This window comes from Phyllobates terribilis, unplaced genomic scaffold, assembly GCF_046119375.1.
Source record: "Phyllobates terribilis strain yellow unplaced genomic scaffold, ASM4611937v1 Scaffold_1__5_contigs__length_1240528914, whole genome shotgun sequence".
In the NCBI taxonomy this organism is placed as follows: domain Eukaryota; kingdom Metazoa; phylum Chordata; class Amphibia; order Anura; family Dendrobatidae; genus Phyllobates; species Phyllobates terribilis.
In genome coordinates this window covers 164,635,991-164,656,333 of record NW_027362761.1, presented here as the reverse complement: position 1 = coordinate 164,656,333, position 20,343 = coordinate 164,635,991, and the positions used below count along the sequence as shown (strand labels likewise).

Sequence of the window (20,343 nt, the reverse complement as noted above, 5' to 3'; positions counted from 1 at the left end):
AGTGGTGCTGTGCAGTGTGAATATATACAGGACAGGAGTGGTGGTACTGTGCAGTGTATATATACAGGACAGGAGGAGTGGTACTGTGCAGTGTATATATACAGGACAGGAGAAGTGGTGCTGTGCAGTGTATATATACAGAACAGGAGGAGTGGTACTGTGCAGTGTGTGTATATATACAGGACAGGAGAAGTGGTGCTGTGCAGTGTGTATATATACAGGACAGGAGGAGTGGTACTGTGCAGTGTGTGTATATATACAGGACAGGAGAAGTGGTGCTGTGCAGTGTATATATACAGGAGAGGAGGAGTGGTGCTGTGCAGTGTATATATACAGGACAGGAGGAGTGGTACTGTGCAGTGTATATATACAGGACAGGAGGAGTGGTACTGTGCAGTGTATATATACAGGACAGAAGGAGTGGTACTGTGCAGTGTGAATATACAGGACAGGAGGAGTGGTGCTGTGCAGTGTATATATACAGGACAGGAGGAGTGGTGCTGTGCAGTGTATATATACAGGACAGGAGGAGTGGTGCTGTGCAGTGTATATACACAGGACAGGAGGAGTGGTACTGTGCAGTGTATATATACAGGACAGGAGAAGTGGTGCTGTGCAGTGTATATATACAGAACAGAAGGAGTGGTACTGTGCAGTGTGTGTATATATACAGGACAGGAGAAGTGGTGCTGTGCAGTGTGTATATATACAGGACAGGAGGAGTGGTACTGTGCAGTGTGTGTATATATACAGGACAGGAGAAGTGGTGCTGTGCAGTGTATATATACAGGAGAGGAGGAGTGGTGCTGTGCAGTGTATATATACAGGACAGGAGGAGTGGTACTGTGCAGTGTATATATACAGGACAGGAGGAGTGGTACTGTGCAGTGTATATATACAGGACAGAAGGAGTGGTACTGTGCAGTGTGAATATACAGGACAGGAGGAGTGCTGCTGTGCAGTGTATATATACAGGACAGGAGGAATGCTGCTGTGCAGTGTATATATACAGGACAGGAGAAGTGCTGCTGTGCAGTGTATATATACAGGACAGGAGAAGTGGTGCTGTGCAGTGTATATATACAGGACAGGAGGAGTGGTGCTGTGCAGTGTATATATACAGGACAGGAGGAGTGGTACTGTGCAGTGTATATATACAGGACAGGAGAAGTGCTGCTGTGCAATGTATATATACAGGACAGGAGGAGTGGTGCTGTGCAGTGTATATATACAGGACAGGAGGAGTGGTACTGGGCAGTGTATATATACAGGACAGGAGGAGTGGTACTGTGCAGTGTATATATACAGGACAGGAGGAGTGGTGCTGTGCAGTGTATATATACAGGACAGGAGGAGTGGTGCTGTGCAGTGTATATATACAGGACAGGAGGAGTGGTACTGTGCAGTGTATATATACAGGACAGGAGGAGTGCTGCTGTGCAGTGTATATATACAGGACAGGAGGAGTGCTGCTGTGCAGTGTATATATACAGGAGAGGAGGAGTGGTGCTGTGCAGTGTATATATACAGGACAGGAGGAGTGGTACTGTGCAGTGTATATATACAGGACAGGAGGAGTGGTGCTGTGCAGTGTATATATACAGGACAGGAGGAGTGGTGCTGTGCAGTGTATATATACAGGACAGGAGGAGTGGTACTGTGCAGTGTATATATACAGGACAGGAGGAGTGCTGCTGTGCAGTGTATATTTACAGGACAGGAGAAGTGCTGCTGTGCAGTGTATATATACAGGACAGGAGGAGTGGTACTGGGCAGTGTATATATACAGGACAGGAGGAGTGGTACTGTGCAGTGTGTGTATATATACAGGACAGGAGAAGTGGTGCTGTGCAGTGTGAATATATACAGGACAGGAGTGGTGGTACTGTGTAGTGTATATATACAGGACAGGAGGAGTGGTACTGTGCAGTGTATATATACAGGACAGGAGAAGTGGTGCTGTGCAGTGTATATATACAGAACAGGAGGAGTGGTACTGTGCAGTGTGTGTATATATACAGGACAGGAGAAGTGGTGCTGTGCAGTGTGTATATATACAGGACAGGAGGAGTGGTACTGTGCAGTGTGTGTATATATACAGGACAGGAGAAGTGGTGCTGTGCAGTGTATATATACAGGAGAGGAGGAGTGGTGCTGTGCAGTGTATATATACAGGACAGGAGGAGTGGTACTGTGCAGTGTATATATACAGGACAGGAGGAGTGGTACTGTGCAGTGTATATATACAGGACAGAAGGAGTGGTACTGTGCAGTGTGAATATACAGGACAGGAGGAGTGCTGCTGTGCAGTGTATATATACAGGACAGGAGGAGTGATGCTGTGCAGTGTATATATACAGGACAGGAGGAGTGGTGCTGTGCAGTGTATATATACAGGACAGGAGGAGTGGTACTGTGCAGTGTATATATACAGGACAGGAGAAGTGGTGCTGTGCAGTGTATATATACAGAACAGGAGGAGTGGTACTGTGCAGTGTGTGTATATATACAGGACAGGAGAAGTGGTGCTGTGCAGTGTGTATATATACAGGACAGGAGGAGTGGTACTGTGCAGTGTGTGTATATATACAGGACAGGAGAAGTGGTGCTGTGCAGTGTATATATACAGGAGAGGAGGAGTGGTGCTGTGCAGTGTATATATACAGGACAGGAGGAGTGGTACTGTGCAGTGTATATATACAGGACAGGAGGAGTGGTACTGTGCAGTGTATATATACAGGACAGAAGGAGTGGTACTGTGCAGTGTGAATATACAGGACAGGAGGAGTGCTGCTGTGCAGTGTATATATACAGGACAGGAGGAGTGCTGCTGTGCAGTGTATATATACAGGACAGGAGAAGTGCTGCTGTGCAGTGTATATATACAGGACAGGAGAAGTGGTGCTGTGCAGTGTATATATACAGGACAGGAGGAGTGGTGCTGTGCAGTGTATATATACAGGACAGGAGGAGTGGTACTGTGCAGTGTATATATACAGGACAGGAGAAGTGCTGCTGTGCAATGTATATATACAGGACAGGAGGAGTGGTGCTGTGCAGTGTATATATACAGGACAGGAGGAGTGGTACTGGGCAGTGTATATATACAGGACAGGAGGAGTGGTACTGTGCAGTGTATATATACAGGACAGGAGGAGTGGTGCTGTGCAGTGTATATATACAGGACAGGAGGAGTGGTGCTGTGCAGTGTATATATACAGCACAGGAGGAGTGGTACTGTGCAGTGTATATATACAGGACAGGAGGAGTGCTGCTGTGCAGTGTATATATACAGGACAGGAGGAGTGCTGCTGTGCAGTGTATATATACAGGAGAGGAGGAGTGGTGCTGTGCAGTGTATATATACAGGACAGGAGGAGTGGTACTGTGCAGTGTATATATACAGGACAGGAGGAGTGGTGCTGTGCAGTGTATATATACAGGACAGGAGGAGTGGTGCTGTGCAGTGTATATATACAGGACAGGAGGAGTGGTACTGTGCAGTGTATATATACAGGACAGGAGGAGTGCTGCTGTGCAGTGTATATATACAGGACAGGAGAAGTGCTGCTGTGCAGTGTATATATACAGGACAGGAGGAGTGGTACTGGGCAGTGTATATATACAGGACAGGAGGAGTGGTACTGGGCAGTGTATATATACAGGACAGGAGGAGTGGTACTGTGCAGTGTATATATACAGGACAGGAGAAGTGGTGCTGTGCAGTGTGTATATACAGGACAGGAGGAGTGGTGCTGTGCAGTGTATATATACAGGACAGGAGGAGTGGTGCTGTGTATATATACAGGACAGGAGGAGTGGTGCTGTGCAGTGTATATATACAGGACAGGAGGAGTGGTACTGTGCAGTGTGTGTATATATACAGGACAGGAGAAGTGGTGCTGTGCAGTGTGAATATATACAGGACAGGAGTGGTGGTACTGTGCAGTGTATATATACAGGACAGGAGGAGTGGTACTGTGCAGTGTATATATACAGGACAGGAGAAGTGGTGCTGTGCAGTGTATATATACAGAACAGGAGGAGTGGTACTGTGCAGTGTGTGTATATATACAGGACAGGAGAAGTGGTGCTGTGCAGTGTGTATATATACAGGACAGGAGGAGTGGTACTGTGCAGTGTGTGTATATATACAGGACAGGAGAAGTGGTGCTGTGCAGTGTATATATACAGGAGAGGAGGAGTGGTGCTGTGCAGTGTATATATACAGGACAGGAGGAGTGGTACTGTGCAGTGTATATATACAGGACAGGAGGAGTGGTACTGTGCAGTGTATATATACAGGACAGAAGGAGTGGTACTGTGCAGTGTGAATATACAGGACAGGAGGAGTGCTGCTGTGCAGTGTATATATACAGGACAGGAGGAGTGCTGCTGTGCAGTGTATATATACAGGACAGGAGAAGTGCTGCTGTGCAGTGTATATATACAGGACAGGAGAAGTGGTGCTGTGCAGTGTATATATACAGGACAGGAGGAGTGGTGCTGTGCAGTGTATATATACAGGACAGGAGGAGTGGTACTGTGCAGTGTATATATACAGGACAGGAGAAGTGCTGCTGTGCAATGTATATATACAGGACAGGAGGAGTGGTGCTGTGCAGTGTATATATACAGGACAGGAGGAGTGGTACTGGGCAGTGTATATATACAGGACAGGAGGAGTGGTACTGTGCAGTGTATATATACAGGACAGGAGGAGTGGTGCTGTGCAGTGTATATATACAGGACAGGAGGAGTGGTGCTGTGCAGTGTATATATACAGGACAGGAGGAGTGGTACTGTGCAGTGTATATATACAGGACAGGAGGAGTGCTGCTGTGCAGTGTATATATACAGGAGAGGAGGAGTGCTGCTGTGCAGTGTATATATACAGGACAGGAGAAGTGGTGCTGTGCAGTGTATATATACAGGACAGGAGGAGTGGTGCTGTGCAGTGTATATATACAGGACAGGAGGAGTGGTACTGGGCAGTGTATATATACAGGACAGGAGGAGTGGTGCTGTGCAGTGTATATATACAGGACAGGAGGAGTGGTGCTGTGCAGTGTATATATACAGGACAGGAGGAGTGGTGCTGTGCAGTGTATATATACAGGACAGGAGGAGTGGTACTGTGCAGTGTATATATACAGGACAGGAGGAGTGCTGCTGTGCAGTGTATATATACAGGACAGGAGGAGTGCTGCTGTGCAGTGTATATATACAGGACAGGAGGAGTGGTACTGGGCAGTGTATATATACAGGACAGGAGCAGTGGTACTGGGCAGTGTATATATACAGGACAGGAGGAGTGGTGCTGTACAGTGTATATATACAGGACAGGAGGAGTGGTGCTGTGCATTGTATATATACAGGACAGGAGGAGTGGTACTGTGCAGTGTATATATACAGGACAGGAGGAGTGCTGCTGTGCAGTGTATATATACAGGACAGGAGAAGTGCTGCTGTGCAGTGTATATATACAGGACAGGAGAAGTGCTGCTGTGCAGTGTATATATACAGGACAGGAGGAGTGGTGCTGTGCAGTGTATATATACAGGACAGGAGGAGTGGTACTGTGCAGTGTATATATACAGGACAGGAGGAGTGCTGCTGTGCAGTGTGTGTGTGTGTACAGATACTTAGAATGGCCTGGCCTCAGCCCGGCACCTTGTCACTTCTGGAACTCTTGCCAGCTTAACGTAGCCCAGCTCTGCTTCATGAACTCTGTCATTTTGTAACCACATTAGTATTTTCCCAGTGAATACTGGAGGAATGGTACATGTGTGAATGACTGTTCTGACAATGACAAACTCTTCAGAGCAAACTTTGCAGTTAGAGGCATTAAAAGCTATTAATTAGTGCACAATATACAAGACCAGCTTTTCAAAGTCAAGTCTGTGTCTGGATTGCCCATCCTAAACTCTTAAAACTCTTGTCGGCCAGTCATTTGTTTACCTACCATAAAGATAATCCGATAACCTCAGACTCCACACAGAATGCATGACTCACTGATCCACAATGGTACACTGACAGCAATAGCCAGGCAGCCCATTTTATGAACTAACAGACCAGCCCACCGGGCATCTGCTCGATAAGGCAGGTTAGCAGTCTGGGCCTGGCGGAGACTTTTCTCTACATCGATCAGCTGTTTAAGGGATCCTCAGCGCTCATGCGAGAATTGTCTTTAATGCAGGCTGGGCTGCATTTGCCTGCAGTTTTGTCTCATTCAAGTAGAGGCATCTAGTCATTATTTACAACTAGGTAACATGTATTCTAATTTCCAGGATTCATTTGTACATGATTGTGGAATCAGGTTTATTATGGCTTAACTGATTTCTGATGTAGGACATAGCCGACCTCACTGAAAAGCAGCGACTGGATTGCTAGTGTGCACTTGCTTTTGGTCCCATTGATCCAAGATTCGTTTGTAGTGTGCCAATGAATCGTTGCAGCTGGGAGCCTGCTGTAGGCACCCATCGGTGCCATATTAGTTCAGTAAAACCCAGCCTGTGACATTTAAGTCTCCTAAGAAGACTAAAAAAAAATAATTGTACACATTTGAATCTCCTACCCCCTTTTCTCACTTTAAATAGAAATACAAAAAAATAATCTCATATTTGGTATTGCTGTGTCCCTAAGTTCCTATATTGACCTGTACAGTAAGATATAAGGAAATTAAATAAACTGCATATCTGGAGTTATGTTTTATCATTCGAGGCACCTCCCTAGAACATGCAAAGATGCTAGAAATGTCATAAGAAAATAAATAAATCAAAACTACAAAATTGCAGTTTTTTGGGCGCTGCAACACAAAAAGATGCAATAAAATATTGTATGTACCCTGAAATCATAGTTACAAAAAATCTAAATGCAAAAAACACTCATTCAGCTCCATCAATGGAAAAATAAAAAGTTTTGGATCGCACAATCCAATATTTTATTAATTTTTTTTTAAATACAATTTTCCATTTTTATTTTAATCACTTTAGTATAAAAAACCTAGAACAAAAACGTTGTAATTGTTCTAAAATTTAGAATTTTACTTTCGCACTGTAAAAACAATGCACGAATTAGCTTTTTTCACCATTTCATAACATTTTGAATTTTTCTGCTTTTTAGTGCATCTTATGATGAAATGAATGGTATTCACAGCTACTTGTCCCACAAAAAAACAAACCCTGAAACCGCTATTTCGACGGAAAAATAAAACCATAGAAATGAAAATTGCCTGTAGCCAGAAGGGGTTAAACAGAAAATAACATACAATAGCCCTGATTCATCATTGCCTTTGCACCTGCTTTTTGTATAGGTTTGAATAATTTGGCACAAAAACTATTACTACAAGACAAAAAAGGAAAGTGACTTAAAAACCCATAAATAATGAATCTGGGCGAAAACTTGTTCTCTGGAATTTTCCCTACATAGTGATATAATTGAAGTTGCTCATACACTAGACTTTTCCATATTCCCTTATATGCGTGCTGAAGTGCCCATATGTTTTTAGTTGGCAGAGGAGAACAAGCCATTGTCATACTTTTTTGGCAGTGGCTTGTGTGTCACGGGAACAAAGGATCAGGCATTTTGAGATTCAGCATAATTTACTTCCCCTTCCAATTGGAGGACAATTATAACATACACTATACGTATTATATAGTCAGGTAGGAGCACCCTAATATAAACCAGATGGAGTGATGTGGGTCAGTAGTTGGGAGGGAGGAGTGAGTCTCTCCTACAACTTACACCTAACATGACTGACTAAACTGGTTTGTAGATCACACATTTACAGTCACATTACAGCTGACAGCCAGAACACTCCACAGCATCAACATTACATGCACAGCGCATGTGTAAGCTGGAAGTACAATGTCCTGTATCAGATTGGCTTCTTTACTATATCCCAAAGATCTTCAGTCAGTGACTGGATTTTCAAATGCAGTTTTTGTGAGCCAAAGTCAAGTGGCAATTTCGCTGCGGAAACGCTTAAGGACCCTGGGATTTTCCGTTTTCCTATTTTCGTTTTTTGCTCCCCTTGTTCCCAGAGCCATAGCGTGTTTATTTTTTGGTCAATATGGCCATGTGAGGGCTTATTTTTTGCAGGATGAGTTGTACTTTTGAACGACATTACTAGTTTTACCATATAGTGTACGGGAAGACGGGAAAAAAATTCCAAATGCTGTGAAATTGCAAAAAGTGCAATACCACAGATGTTTTGTTTTATTTATTTTTTTTACCACGTTCACTGAATGCTAAAACTGACCTGCCATTCTTATTCTCCAGGTCATTACGAGTTGTAGATACCAAACATGTATAGGTTCTCTTTTATTTACGTGGTGAAAAAAAATTCCAAAGTTTGCTTAAAAAAAATAAATAAATAAAAGCGCATTTTCCAAGACCCGTAGCATCTCCATTTTTCGGGATCTGGGGCAGGGTGAGGGTTTATTTTTTGCGCTCTAAGCCGAAGATTTTATTGATACCATTTTGGGGTTGATCCGATGTTTTGATCGCCCGTTATTGCGTTTTATTGCAATGTTGCGGTGACCAAAAAAACGTAATTCTGATGTTTAGAATTTTTTTCTCGTTACGCCGTTTACCGATCGGATTAATTTTTTTATATTGATAGATCGGGCGATACCAAATGTGTATGTGGTTTTTTTATTTTATTTTGAATGGGGCGAAAGGGGGGTGATTTAAACTTTTTATATTTTAATTTTTTTAAAATATTTTTAAACTTTTTTTTTTCACTTTTTGCATGCTTCTATAGTCTCCATAGTAGACTAGAAGCAGCACTTGTCTGATCGCCTCTGCTACATAGAGGTGATGAGCAGATCACCTCTATGTAGCAGAAATGCTCCTGTGCTATGAGAGCCGACCACTAGGTGGTGCTCTTAGCGATCAGCACATGACAACCACTGGGGTCTGCTGCAGACCCAGGGTTGTCATGCCCACCCATCAGTGACCCGCGATCACGTGACGGGGTCATTGATCGGCAGGGTAAGTGACACTCTTCCGTCGCGGCGATGTTAAATGCCGCTATCAGAGATTGACAGCGGCATTTAACATGTTAACAGCCGCGGGTGGATTGCGATTCCACTCGCGGCTGTTGTGGGCACATGTCCGCTGTAAGAATCAGCTGACATGTGCCCGGCTCACCGCCGGAGCCCACGCTGAATAGGGGGTGACGGCCTGGTGCGTACTATTACGCCCCAGGCTGTAAAGGGGTTTTTAAAAAACGCATAGTGGCCACACAGCCTTAATGAATTTGGTTCATCTTTCAACCACTCTGTGCCACTGTCAGAAATATACTGCAGTCGTGGTGGTAATTTACACCACCATAGTGACCTACCATGATCACATTAGTCAGGCATACGAAGTCAACACCTGTTCTGCCCCAGCTCAGCTTACTTTTCTAAAAGTTGAGTAGTTGGACAGAACTGATGTAAAAACCTCGCAAGGTTTCAACATTTTTGCTCAGCTTTGAGTTGCACGAACATTTTGCAACGTTTCAAGGCGTTTTATGCCAGGATTCTGACAAAACACCTTGATGAATCAGGGCTTATTCATCTGCGTTTTGGCTTATTTTAAACTCGTAACACTTTCTGCTTTAAGAATTCCAATGATATCATTGCTGGTCAGTGTTATAGTGTTAACATAGTTTTTCACTATCTTTTAGGGAAAAGGTGGAGCCAAGACTTTAATGAATACCATCATGCAGCTGCGAAAGATCTGTAACCATCCTTTCATATTCCAGCACATTGAGGCAAGTCTGGTTGCTCTGAGCACTTAACTGTACTGATTCATTATAGTTTTATTGCCGATGCAATGTTTTTTCTATTAGTAATTGGAAAAAAAAATACAAATGTGATTAAAACTAAACCTCAGGAATGTATATTTATAATATGTCTGTGATAACTAATCGATGACGGACTATAACTGTCATATTATTGCTCTGTGAGGACAACGAGACCCCAAATGTGGCCAGCACTGTGACAAAGGGGCTTTTTTATGGTAAAAAAAAAAAAAACTTTTTTGTATAAGAGGTTAGAGCTTATTACACATTTTGCCCTAGCCACTTTAACAAAGTGTTAACCCTGCAGCTTTTTTGTGATGTACTCGCCAGATGTTGTTTCCAGCAGACAGGCAGGGGGCGCAGCACTGACCACGAAGTGGCTTTTTACTGAAACTTAATAGTGGACCACCCCTTCAGTTGTATGTTAAAATTCATAACACAATTAAAGTATAAATTAATGCTTTTGATAGGTTGATTTTGTCAGGTTTGGCTTGATTCTTGGTAACGTTGTCCCTTTTGTTTGACTTTCGGGTTTGTCCCTGGAGTGGTGATTTTGCTTTTTTCACTGCTTTCAAACAGCATTCTAAGTATTCGCTGCATATTACATAGGAGTCTCAATTTGAGACCCCTAATATACAGTGAATTCATATTTACCCCTTTGGGGACAGTTTATACTGTTGTCAGCAGTGAAGTTCTTTCACACAGTGTTATTACCTAGTTATTCTTCTGTCTGGTTCCAGAATTTCATGCTTGTCTATAAATTTGGCACATCTTTAGATTAAATAGTGTAAGTTTACATAACCTATTAGTTGGCTTACTTTGCAAAGAAATTTGTGCCAAAAATGTTGCCATAGTTTTGGTGCACTCCAGAATTGTCCTTTTCCAACAAAAACCATGCGGCTCCGCTAAACCTTGTCAAGTGGGATTTCAAAGGGGTCTAAAAGTTTATTAATGTAGTGCAGCTTAATGTATATAGACTTTGTTTTGGAGAATACCAAATGCTGATTATTATATATATTTTGTTTTTACAGGAATCCTTTGCTGAACATCTGGGATATTCCAATGGGATCATCAATGGGTAACTACTCTTATAGTATGAATCTTCATGTAGCGTTATATTGATTTATGACTTCTGCTCTGCTTTTGGACAATGCTATATAATACTTATTAACTATTATTTCTGTGCACTAAATGCCTAATTGTATCAGAGTTGATGTAAAGTTTACTAATTATAGAAATTCTTCTTTCAGGCCTGATCTCTATAGGACGTCAGGAAAGTTTGAGTTACTTGATCGAATATTACCAAAGCTCCATGCCACAAATCACAGGGTTTTGCTCTTCTGTCAGATGACTTCACTCATGACTATCATGGAAGACTATTTTGCTTTTCGAAACTTCCTTTACCTCCGACTTGATGGTTTGTATCTGCTGATTATTAAATATTTGATATGTATAGTTATATTTTTACATCTGTAAACTGAGGTGGAATGTACAGGTAAAGTTCTTGATGTTCTTGCTGGCCACATTATACTTAGAATGGGCATAAATGACTACCTAATATTATATTAACCCGTTTATGACGTGTGCCGTAATAGTACGAAACACGTCATAACACCCTGTTTAGTGCGAGCTCTGGCGCCGAGCCCGCACCTTTCCGGGCACATGACAGCTGATCAATACAGCTGACATGTGCACGCAACAGCTGTGAGTGGAATCGCGATCCACCCGCGGCTGTTAACTAGTTAAATACCGCTATTGACAGCGGCACTTAACTTGCGCTCCCGGGAAGCGTGTCATTGGCCCCGCCCATTAGCGACCCTGTCACATGATCGCGGGTCACCGATGGGTTGGCATGACAACTCGGAGTCTGTAGTAGACCCCTGTGGTTGTCAATGCCACATTGCTATGAGCGCCGCCCAGCGGTCTGCGCTCATGGCAAGTGAGCAAATCTGCTACACAGAGGCGATCTGATCATAACCGGTGTGTAACAGAGGAGATCAGACAAGTGCAGCGTCAAGTCTCCCATGAAGACTACTGAAGCAAGCGAAAAGTTTTTAAAAATATAAAAGTTTAAATCACCCCCCTTTTGCCCCATTCTAAATAAAACCATAAAAAACACACATACAAGTATTTGGTATCGCCGCGTTCAGAATCGCCCTATCTATCAATATAAAAAAAGAATTAATCCGATCGGTAAATTGCGTAACGATAAAAAATTCTAAACGCCAGAATTACGTTTTTTTTGTCGCTGCAACATTGCAATAACGGGCGATCAATACATCAGATCTACCCCAAAATGGTATCAATAAAAACATTAGCTTGGCCAGCAAAAAATAAGTTCTCACCCGGCTCCAGATCCCGAAAAAGGGAGGCGCTACGGGTCTCAGAAAATGGTGCCTTTTTTATTTTTTAAGCAATCTTTGGATTTTTTTTTCCACCACTTAAATAAAAAAAGAGCCTATACATGTTTGGTGTCTACGAACTCGTAATGACCTGGAGAAAAATAATGGTAGGTCAGAACTCGTAATGACCTGGAGAATAATAATGGCAGGTCAGAACTCGTAATGACCTGGAGAATAATAATGGCAGGTCAGAACTCGGAATGACCTGGCGAATGATAATGGCAGGTCAGAACTCGGAATGACCTGGAGAATGATAATGGCAGGTCAGAACTCGGAATGACCTGGAGAATGATAATGGCAGGTCAGAACTCGGAATGACCTGGCGAATGATAATGGCAGGTCAGAACTCGGAATGACCTGGCGAATGATAATGGCAGGTCAGAACTCGGAATGACCTGGAGAATGATAATGGCAGGTCAGAACTCGGAATGACCTGGAGAATGATAATGGCAGGTCAGAACTCGGAATGACCTGGAGAATGATAATGGCAGGTCAGAACTCGGAATGACCTGGCGAATGATAATGGCAGGTCAGAACTCGGAAATGACCTGGAGAATGATAATGGCAGGTCAGAACTCGGAAATGACCTGGAGAATGATAATGGCAGGTCAGAACTCGGAATGACCTGGAGAATGATAATGGCAGGTCAGAACTCGGAATGACCTGGAGAATGATAATGGCAGGTCAGTTTTAACATTCAGTGAATGTGGTAAAAAAACAACTGCGGAATTGCACTTTTTTCGCAATTTCTCCGCTCTTGGGATTTTTTTTCCTGTTTTCCAGCACGCGATATGGTAAAACCAGTGATGTCGTTCAAAAGTACAACTCATCCTGCAAAAAATAAGCCCTCACACGGCCATATTGATCGAAAAATAAAAAAGTTATGGCTCTGGGAAGAAGGGGAGCAAACAACTAAAACAGAAAATGGTCTGGTCATTAAGGGGTTAAACAAAATACCTATTCATTTTTCCTAAATATGTAAATGCTTTTTATTATCCTCTCACCGGTCTTAGACTTTGAAAATGTCAGTGCTTTTTTTCTTTATTTCTATCTTCTAATTTCTTTTTATTTTCCCTATTCTTTTCATTTTCTATTATTTGTATATAAATATAAAGGTACAACGAAGTCAGAAGATCGAGCTGCAATGCTGAAGAAATTCAATGAAGAAGGCTCCCAGTTCTTCATATTTCTGCTGAGTACCAGAGCAGGAGGCTTGGGGTTGAACCTGCAGGCGGCGGACACAGTCGTTATTTTTGACAGTGATTGGAATCCTCATCAGGTTTGCAAACTTTGATTATAAAAATTGTATAAAGCCTTTCCATTGTTAAAAACAAAAGCACAAAAAATACACCACAGAAGTAAGGTACTATCCATGTATTATACAATTTATTGTTTTTTTTTCATCAACGTGACCCCCTTCACAGACTAGAACAAAATGACAGAAGCACTGGGACAATACTGAACCATTATTTCTCTGTTAAGGGTTTTGGCAATTTAGCTGTTATGGGGTTACCGTCTGTGGGACCTGCAATGATTGCATATTTAATGTCTGTTTAGAGAACTCCCTCTTTAAAGAAGAAAAAAAAATGTTGGTTCTTTCTGTCATAACAGCAATATCTATTGTTGATGAGATGCTTTGCTACATCTCGCTCATGTGGCTTTATAGATGAGAACGGATGTTTAAGATCTGAGCCGAAGCTGACATTACCATTCATTTCTAAGATGTTTAATAGGGTTGAGGTCAGGGATCAAATTCTCCCAAACATGGCAAACAAGTTTATAATACTTTACTTCATTGTGAAATGGAAAATGATTTTTTGTTGCTAAAAAAAAGGCGAACACCAAACCACCTCCTATAAGATTTCCCTCTATCCGGTCCCGGAAAACTAGAGTCGTGTGGGCGGGGTTAGGTTTCTCAGCTCTGCTTTATGCTACGTCTAAGGCAATGTTCACTCATTCAGTATTTGGTTAGTATTTTACATCAGTACTTATTATACTTTTCCTCTGACTGTTTGACTCCTGATTTTGGATTACAAATACTGATTTAAAATACTGACCACATACTGAATGTGGCCTCAGCACTGTCACAACTGCACCCAGTAAACTAAGTGCTACATTCCTGGAATCAGGGTCACTCTTCCTACATTATGCTGCTCTGCTGTGGTAGCAAAATCCTGGTGACAGATTCCCTTTAAAGTGCTGAAGTGGTGTCTTGTAATTAGATGCTATAACTATATATTGGTGGATTACAGGACCTCCAGGCACAGGACAGAGCACACCGGATCGGTCAGCAGAACGAGGTGCGCGTGTTGCGTCTGTGCACAGTCAACAGTGTGGAGGAGAAGATTCTTGCAGCAGCTAAATACAAGCTGAATGTTGATCAGAAAGTCATTCAGGCGGGCATGTTTGATCAGAAATCATCAGGCCATGAAAGAAGGGCATTTCTGCAAGCTATTCTGGAGCATGAAGAACAGAATGAGGTAACTTACCAATATACATTTTTCTCCATAGAACTTGAGCTGGCGAGCTTGATGCAGTTTAATAGATTATAACAATTTAGTTTTCATAGATGGCTTTGATCTTTGTGATGTATTTTCTGCATTTAATACTTTTGGTTTGGCTGTTAGGATAAGCCATTTTTAGTTTAGTTCCCTTGTAGGCTTTTCTATTACTGTTTTTGATTACTAGAAAACTTCTTGCCATGTGAGGGAGCATTATAATAAGAGTGACTTTTTAATTCACTTAATTAGAATAACACCCGTGTTTTCCATAAGATTAATTTGTATCATTCTCCTGCTGGGTTATTGGTCCCTTTTTTACCTTTTGGTCTAAAGGGATTTATAACTGAATATCCAGATTGTAATCCCCATAGATAAATATGCCCACTCAAAAATGGGCTAAAAGAGAATAGCCAGTTAGCAAATAAATATAGTGGTCACTATGGGACATGTGCTTCCTGCAAGTTGCATATCTGGTTATTGTAGGTTACCTTAATGCTCTTGTTCACCCGTGGCACTCTACAGAACGCTTTCCACAGATGTGGACATCTCTATATCTTAGGGGGATCCTACTACATATACTTATTGTTTCCAAGCACTTATCACTGCTAAACATTAGTCCATGAAGTACGTGATGCATTTTTAGATTTTACTGAAATGAGCAAAAGAGATGGGCATCACTAGTGTACATGATGGGGTGTACACAACTGAAATATATTAAACTGCCACCTGATACAGAAGAGAATGGGTGGCAGATGCCAATGTAACAAAAAATTATCAAGACCTGTACAAAGATGCATTCGATCTTAAAACCATTTAATAAAAAAATGCACAAAATGAAAAATATTTGTTAGTCTATGTCCTTGGTGACAGAGTTGCCTATGAGTTATGGCGAAATCATGGCGTTACTGCAACTGTCCTTCCATTCAAATGTTTTTCAGGGATGTTGCAATCTTCCTAAGCTATTGTGGTGTCCTGGTCTTCTGTTAGGTCTCCCAGGAGATCAGCCATTTCCAGTAACCAGAAGTAGTAGGGACATAAAAGTTTGCAGAATGCTACAGAATTTGCACTACTCAGATTTTTGCAAAGTAAAAAAAACACTCTAGCATTTTTAAGCTGCATGTTAAGTAAGAGGAGTACTACATTTTTTGGTAATAATATAATTTTATTAAATTGCGTTTCACATTTGCACATGTGTATGTCAGTCTTGGCACACGAATTACAATACTACACTCTGTACTGGAGTACTTTGGGGAGCCATTTAATAGTTATTTTATTATCCTGATCAGAAAACCTAGCACTGAGCCTACTGGGTGGTCTCTGTACACATAGTAAGGATGTATACTTGGGCCAATTCATCAAGACTGGTGTTTTCCATAAATCTGCCTTATCTTTCAGGAATTGTGCACTCAAGCTGGTGTAAATTTCTGCTATGATTTACACCACAAAGTGAATTAGTCAGATCATGCTAGAACCCTCCCATTCCCTCTAAGTTTCACCCACTTTTCAAAAAGTAGTCAGAGCTTGTCAAAAGTTGCCAAATGTTATAGTCACTAGTTGCCAAAACTGTTTGTTGAATTGGACCTTTAGGCTGTGTGCCCACTATGCGTTTTTCAAGCGTTTTTGCTGCGGAATTTCCGCAGCGTAAACTCTTGCAAAACGCGTGGTAATCCGTGCCCCATGATACCCAATGAAAATCTGCATTTTCTGTGCCCATGCTGCGGAATCCGCAGCATGTCCATTATTTGTGTGTTTCTGCATGCGGATTTGAGGTCCCAATGCATTTGAAAAACGCATGTAAAAACGCTGCAAAAAATGCGTGCAAAATCCGCAAGTATTTTTACTGCCAAGAACATGCAGAAAGGCTAAGTGCCCACGTTGCAGAAATGCTGCATCTTTTTTCCACTTCTCCCTGGCAGGAAAAACTCATGCGGATTTTACATGCGTTTTTCCCGCCAGGTAGAAGCGTTTGTCAAGCGTTTTTGCATGCGTTTCTGCATGGGATTTTAGCATCACTTGGAAAGTGCTTGACAACTTGTTCACACTATATAAATCCATGCAACCGGTATGGATTTATATAGTGTGACCAAGTAATAGTTAAAAAAAAAAAAAAAGAAGAATAAGAATGGTGAAAAAAGAAAAAGATTATACTTGCCTTCCGATGGCACCCCGGTCTCCTGTCACATGACTCAATGACGTCATGTCAGGTCCTCACACCACCACAAGCCGCCCAACACATCGCACGCATCGCTGAGGAGACCGGGGGCCATCGGAAGGTAAATATAATCTTTATTTTTTTTATTTTAAATTCTTTTTTTTACAGTTTCTATAGTACCCAGGTATGGATGAGAGTCTCCTCTTCTCCAGGCCTGGGTACCATCCGCACATTGAATCGCTTCATATCCGCGTGTGCACATGTAGTGATGTGGATATGAAGCGCTTCAATGCAAGTCAATGGCGGCAATTACGCTGCGTGTCCGCAAAATTAATGGACATGCTGTTTATTTTTCTGCAATGGGGACCATGGGGCACGTATTACCAAGCGGTTTTTAAGCGTTTTCGCTGCGGAAATTCCGTGGCAAAAACGCATAGTGAGCACACAGCCAAACACTGCAGAAATTTTCTGTTTCATTTCTGCATCGTGGGCACATAGCCTAAGGCTGTGTGCCCACGATGCGGCTTTTAAGCGTTTCCGCAGCGGCAAAAACGCTGCAGAAACTCTTAAAAAGCGCATGGTAGAAGGCCTGCCATGTTCCCCAATGATAATCCCCATGTGCTGTGCACATGCTGAGGAAATTTCCGCTGCGGATTATCATTGTGGAAAAAAAACGCAGCACTACCAATTATTTTGCGGAAGCGCTGCGTTTTCGCCGCCATTGACTTGCATTAGAACGCGCCAATTCCGCAAGATTGCATCTGTACTTGCGTAATTGGCGCGTTCTAATGTGCGGATGGTACCCAGGTGTGGAGGACAGGAGACTCTCCTCCACACCCAGGTACCATTTAAAAGCTGTAAAAAAAAGAATAAAATAAAAAATAAAGATTATATCCACCTTCCGACGGCCCCCGGACTCTTTCCCTGTGCTTGCCGATAGATCGCGGGCAGATCTGTAGGACCTGCAGTGACGTCAGTCATGTGACGGCAGGTCCTTCAGTACAGCGTACCGCGATCTGCCGGCAGCCAGCACAGGAGTGCAGCAAGTCTCGGGGGGCCATCGGAGGGTAAGTGTATATTTATTTTTTTATTTTTTGACATTCTCTCGGGTCACACTATATAAATCCATGCCGTTTGCATGGATTTATATAGTGTGACCGAGTTGTCAAGCACTTTCCAGGTGATGCTAAAATCGCTTGGAAAGCGTTAGACACCCTCATGCGGAAATGCATGTGAAGAACGCTTCATTTCCTCATGTACAATCCGCATGCGTTTTTTTCTGCCAGGGAGATGCAGAAACGCTCAAGAAAAAATCCTGAGCATTTCTGCATCGTGGGCACATAGCCTTAGGGGCAGAGTCATCAAGACTTTCATTTCCCATGCCATTCTTAATGAACGGGTGGCATATGAGGTGCATGCCTCTTAATCAGGCGAGGCAGGAAGTGATGTACACCTCTGTGTGCTCCTCACCACAAATCTTGCTTTAGTCACAGATTGCAGTAAGATTAGTGGTGTAAGCTATGCTTTCGCTCATCATGATTTTGAGCGACGGTCCCATTTTGTCAGAGCTGGACGAAAATAGTGTAAAAGCTTTGATTAATCAGGGCTTTAGGGTGCTGGCACCGGACATTAATGTTTTCTGCCCTTGTTTTAAGCTCTCATATTAAACTGCCAAAACCATCCAGTATAAAACTGATAATTTCATGTATGTGGATGCCTTTATAGGCATCATTGTGTCCTAAAACTTCTAGAATTCTAGTTGAGTAAAGTCTTGAAATGAAATCGGGTAGGCCTCAAAGAAGACCAGGCTCATCTGGTCATGAAGTTTCTTGCTGTTCCCACTCATTTATCTCAATGACTTCGTATTTAATAGAAGTAAATATGGTGCGATTGTTTATATGATCTGCTGTAATACCAAAGTCCTAATATTCAAGCAATTGAGAACTCCGAAAAAGCAATACTGCTTCTTGGTTAGTTTAGAAGGGTTGTCTTTACAATTGGGGGAATAACTCTGCCTGCTATGCATTTCCTCTGTAGTGTCTGCAACTGGGGACAATATGGTGGCCATTTAGATGAAGTGCCATCCTCATATTACATGAATTACTATTTATTATGCTTACATTGCTGTCCCAATGGGGCTCAAAATCTAAATTCCCTATCATGATGCCTTTTGGAGGGTGAAGGGAAACCAAAGTACCAAGAAGAGAAAAACACTGGGAGAACTATAGACTACGAAGGTTAGATCCACTGATCACCTGCCACTAAAAAGTTTGAATCCTGCATCACTTTTTGCAAGCGTTTTATATAAAATGTGATGTATTATCCCATTAACTTGGTTAAGACTTTTTTTTTTTAAATATAACTGAAAAACTTAACTTCCACCTGTCTATTACATTCTCTTCCAATAAAAGCACATATCAAAGGTTGTATCCCTTTCACCCCTGATCTGTCCATATCAGTGTGGCTGAGGCTGTTGGCAAATTTGTGAATCTAATTGAATACAGTTTGATCTTCAGAAAATTTTTAAGGGAACCTACCATTAGAGTCATAAATTGAACTGATGGTAGCTTAAATTTTGATGAATTTGTTTGATTTGCTCGGCCATGCCCCCTCTCGACTAAGCTTTGCAAAAGGTTGGAGACTCTTGGCAGACTGGCTTAACCCCTTTACAACCCAAGGTGGTTTGCACGTTAATGACCAGGCCAATTTTTACAATTCTGACCACTGTCCCTTTATGAGGTAATTACTCTGGAACGCTTCAACGCATCCCCCTGATTCTGAGATTGTTTTTTCGTGACATATTGTACTTCATGATTGTGGTAAAATTTCTTCGATATCACTTGAGTTTATTTGTGAAAAAAACGGAAATTTGGCGAAAATTTTCAAAATTTTAATTTTTATGCCCTTAAATCAGAGAGATATGTCACACAAGAGAGTTAATAAATAACATTTCCCACATGTCTACTTTACATCAGCACAATTTTGGAACCAAAATTTTTTTTTGTTAGGGAGCTATAAGGGTTAAAAGTTGACCATCGATTTCTCATTTTTCCAACAAAATTTACAAAACCATTTTTTTAGGGACCACATCACATTTGAAGTCACTTTGAGAGAGGTCTTTATGACAGAAAATACCCAAAAGTGACACCATTCTAAAAACTGCACCCCTCAAGGTGCTCAAAACCACATTCAAGAACTTTATTAACCCTTCAGGTGCTTCACAGGAATTTTTGGAATGTGGAAGAAAAAAATTAACATTTAACTTTTTTCACAAAAATGTTACTTTTAGACCCAATTTTTTTATTTTCGCAGGGGTAACAGGAAAAAATGGACCCCAAAATTTGTTGTGCAATTTCCCCTGGGCACGCAGATACCCCATATGTGGGGAAAAACCATTGTTTGGGCGCACGGCAGGGCTCGGAAGGGAAGGAGCGCCATTTGACTTTTTGATTGTAAAATTTGCTTGAATAATTAGCGGACTCCATGTTGCGTTTG

General features: G+C 41.9%; 1 protein-coding gene across 5 annotated transcripts in view; it reads left to right on the top strand.

Annotated features, from left to right (window-relative positions):
• SMARCA2 (SWI/SNF related BAF chromatin remodeling complex subunit ATPase 2) overlaps nucleotides 1–20,343 on the top strand; it is a 274,907-nt gene that overhangs the window by 151,857 nt on the left and 102,707 nt on the right. For all 5 annotated transcript variants that reach the window (XM_073669312.1, XM_073669320.1, XM_073669288.1 and 2 more), the window contains exons 22-26: nucleotides 9,677–9,763; nucleotides 10,825–10,871; nucleotides 11,044–11,210; nucleotides 13,311–13,474; nucleotides 14,448–14,675. In XM_073669312.1, coding sequence (XP_073525413.1) covers nucleotides 9,677–9,763; nucleotides 10,825–10,871; nucleotides 11,044–11,210; nucleotides 13,311–13,474; nucleotides 14,448–14,675 — 693 coding nt within the window. The remainder of the gene's footprint in view (nucleotides 1–9,676; nucleotides 9,764–10,824; nucleotides 10,872–11,043; nucleotides 11,211–13,310; nucleotides 13,475–14,447; nucleotides 14,676–20,343) is intronic.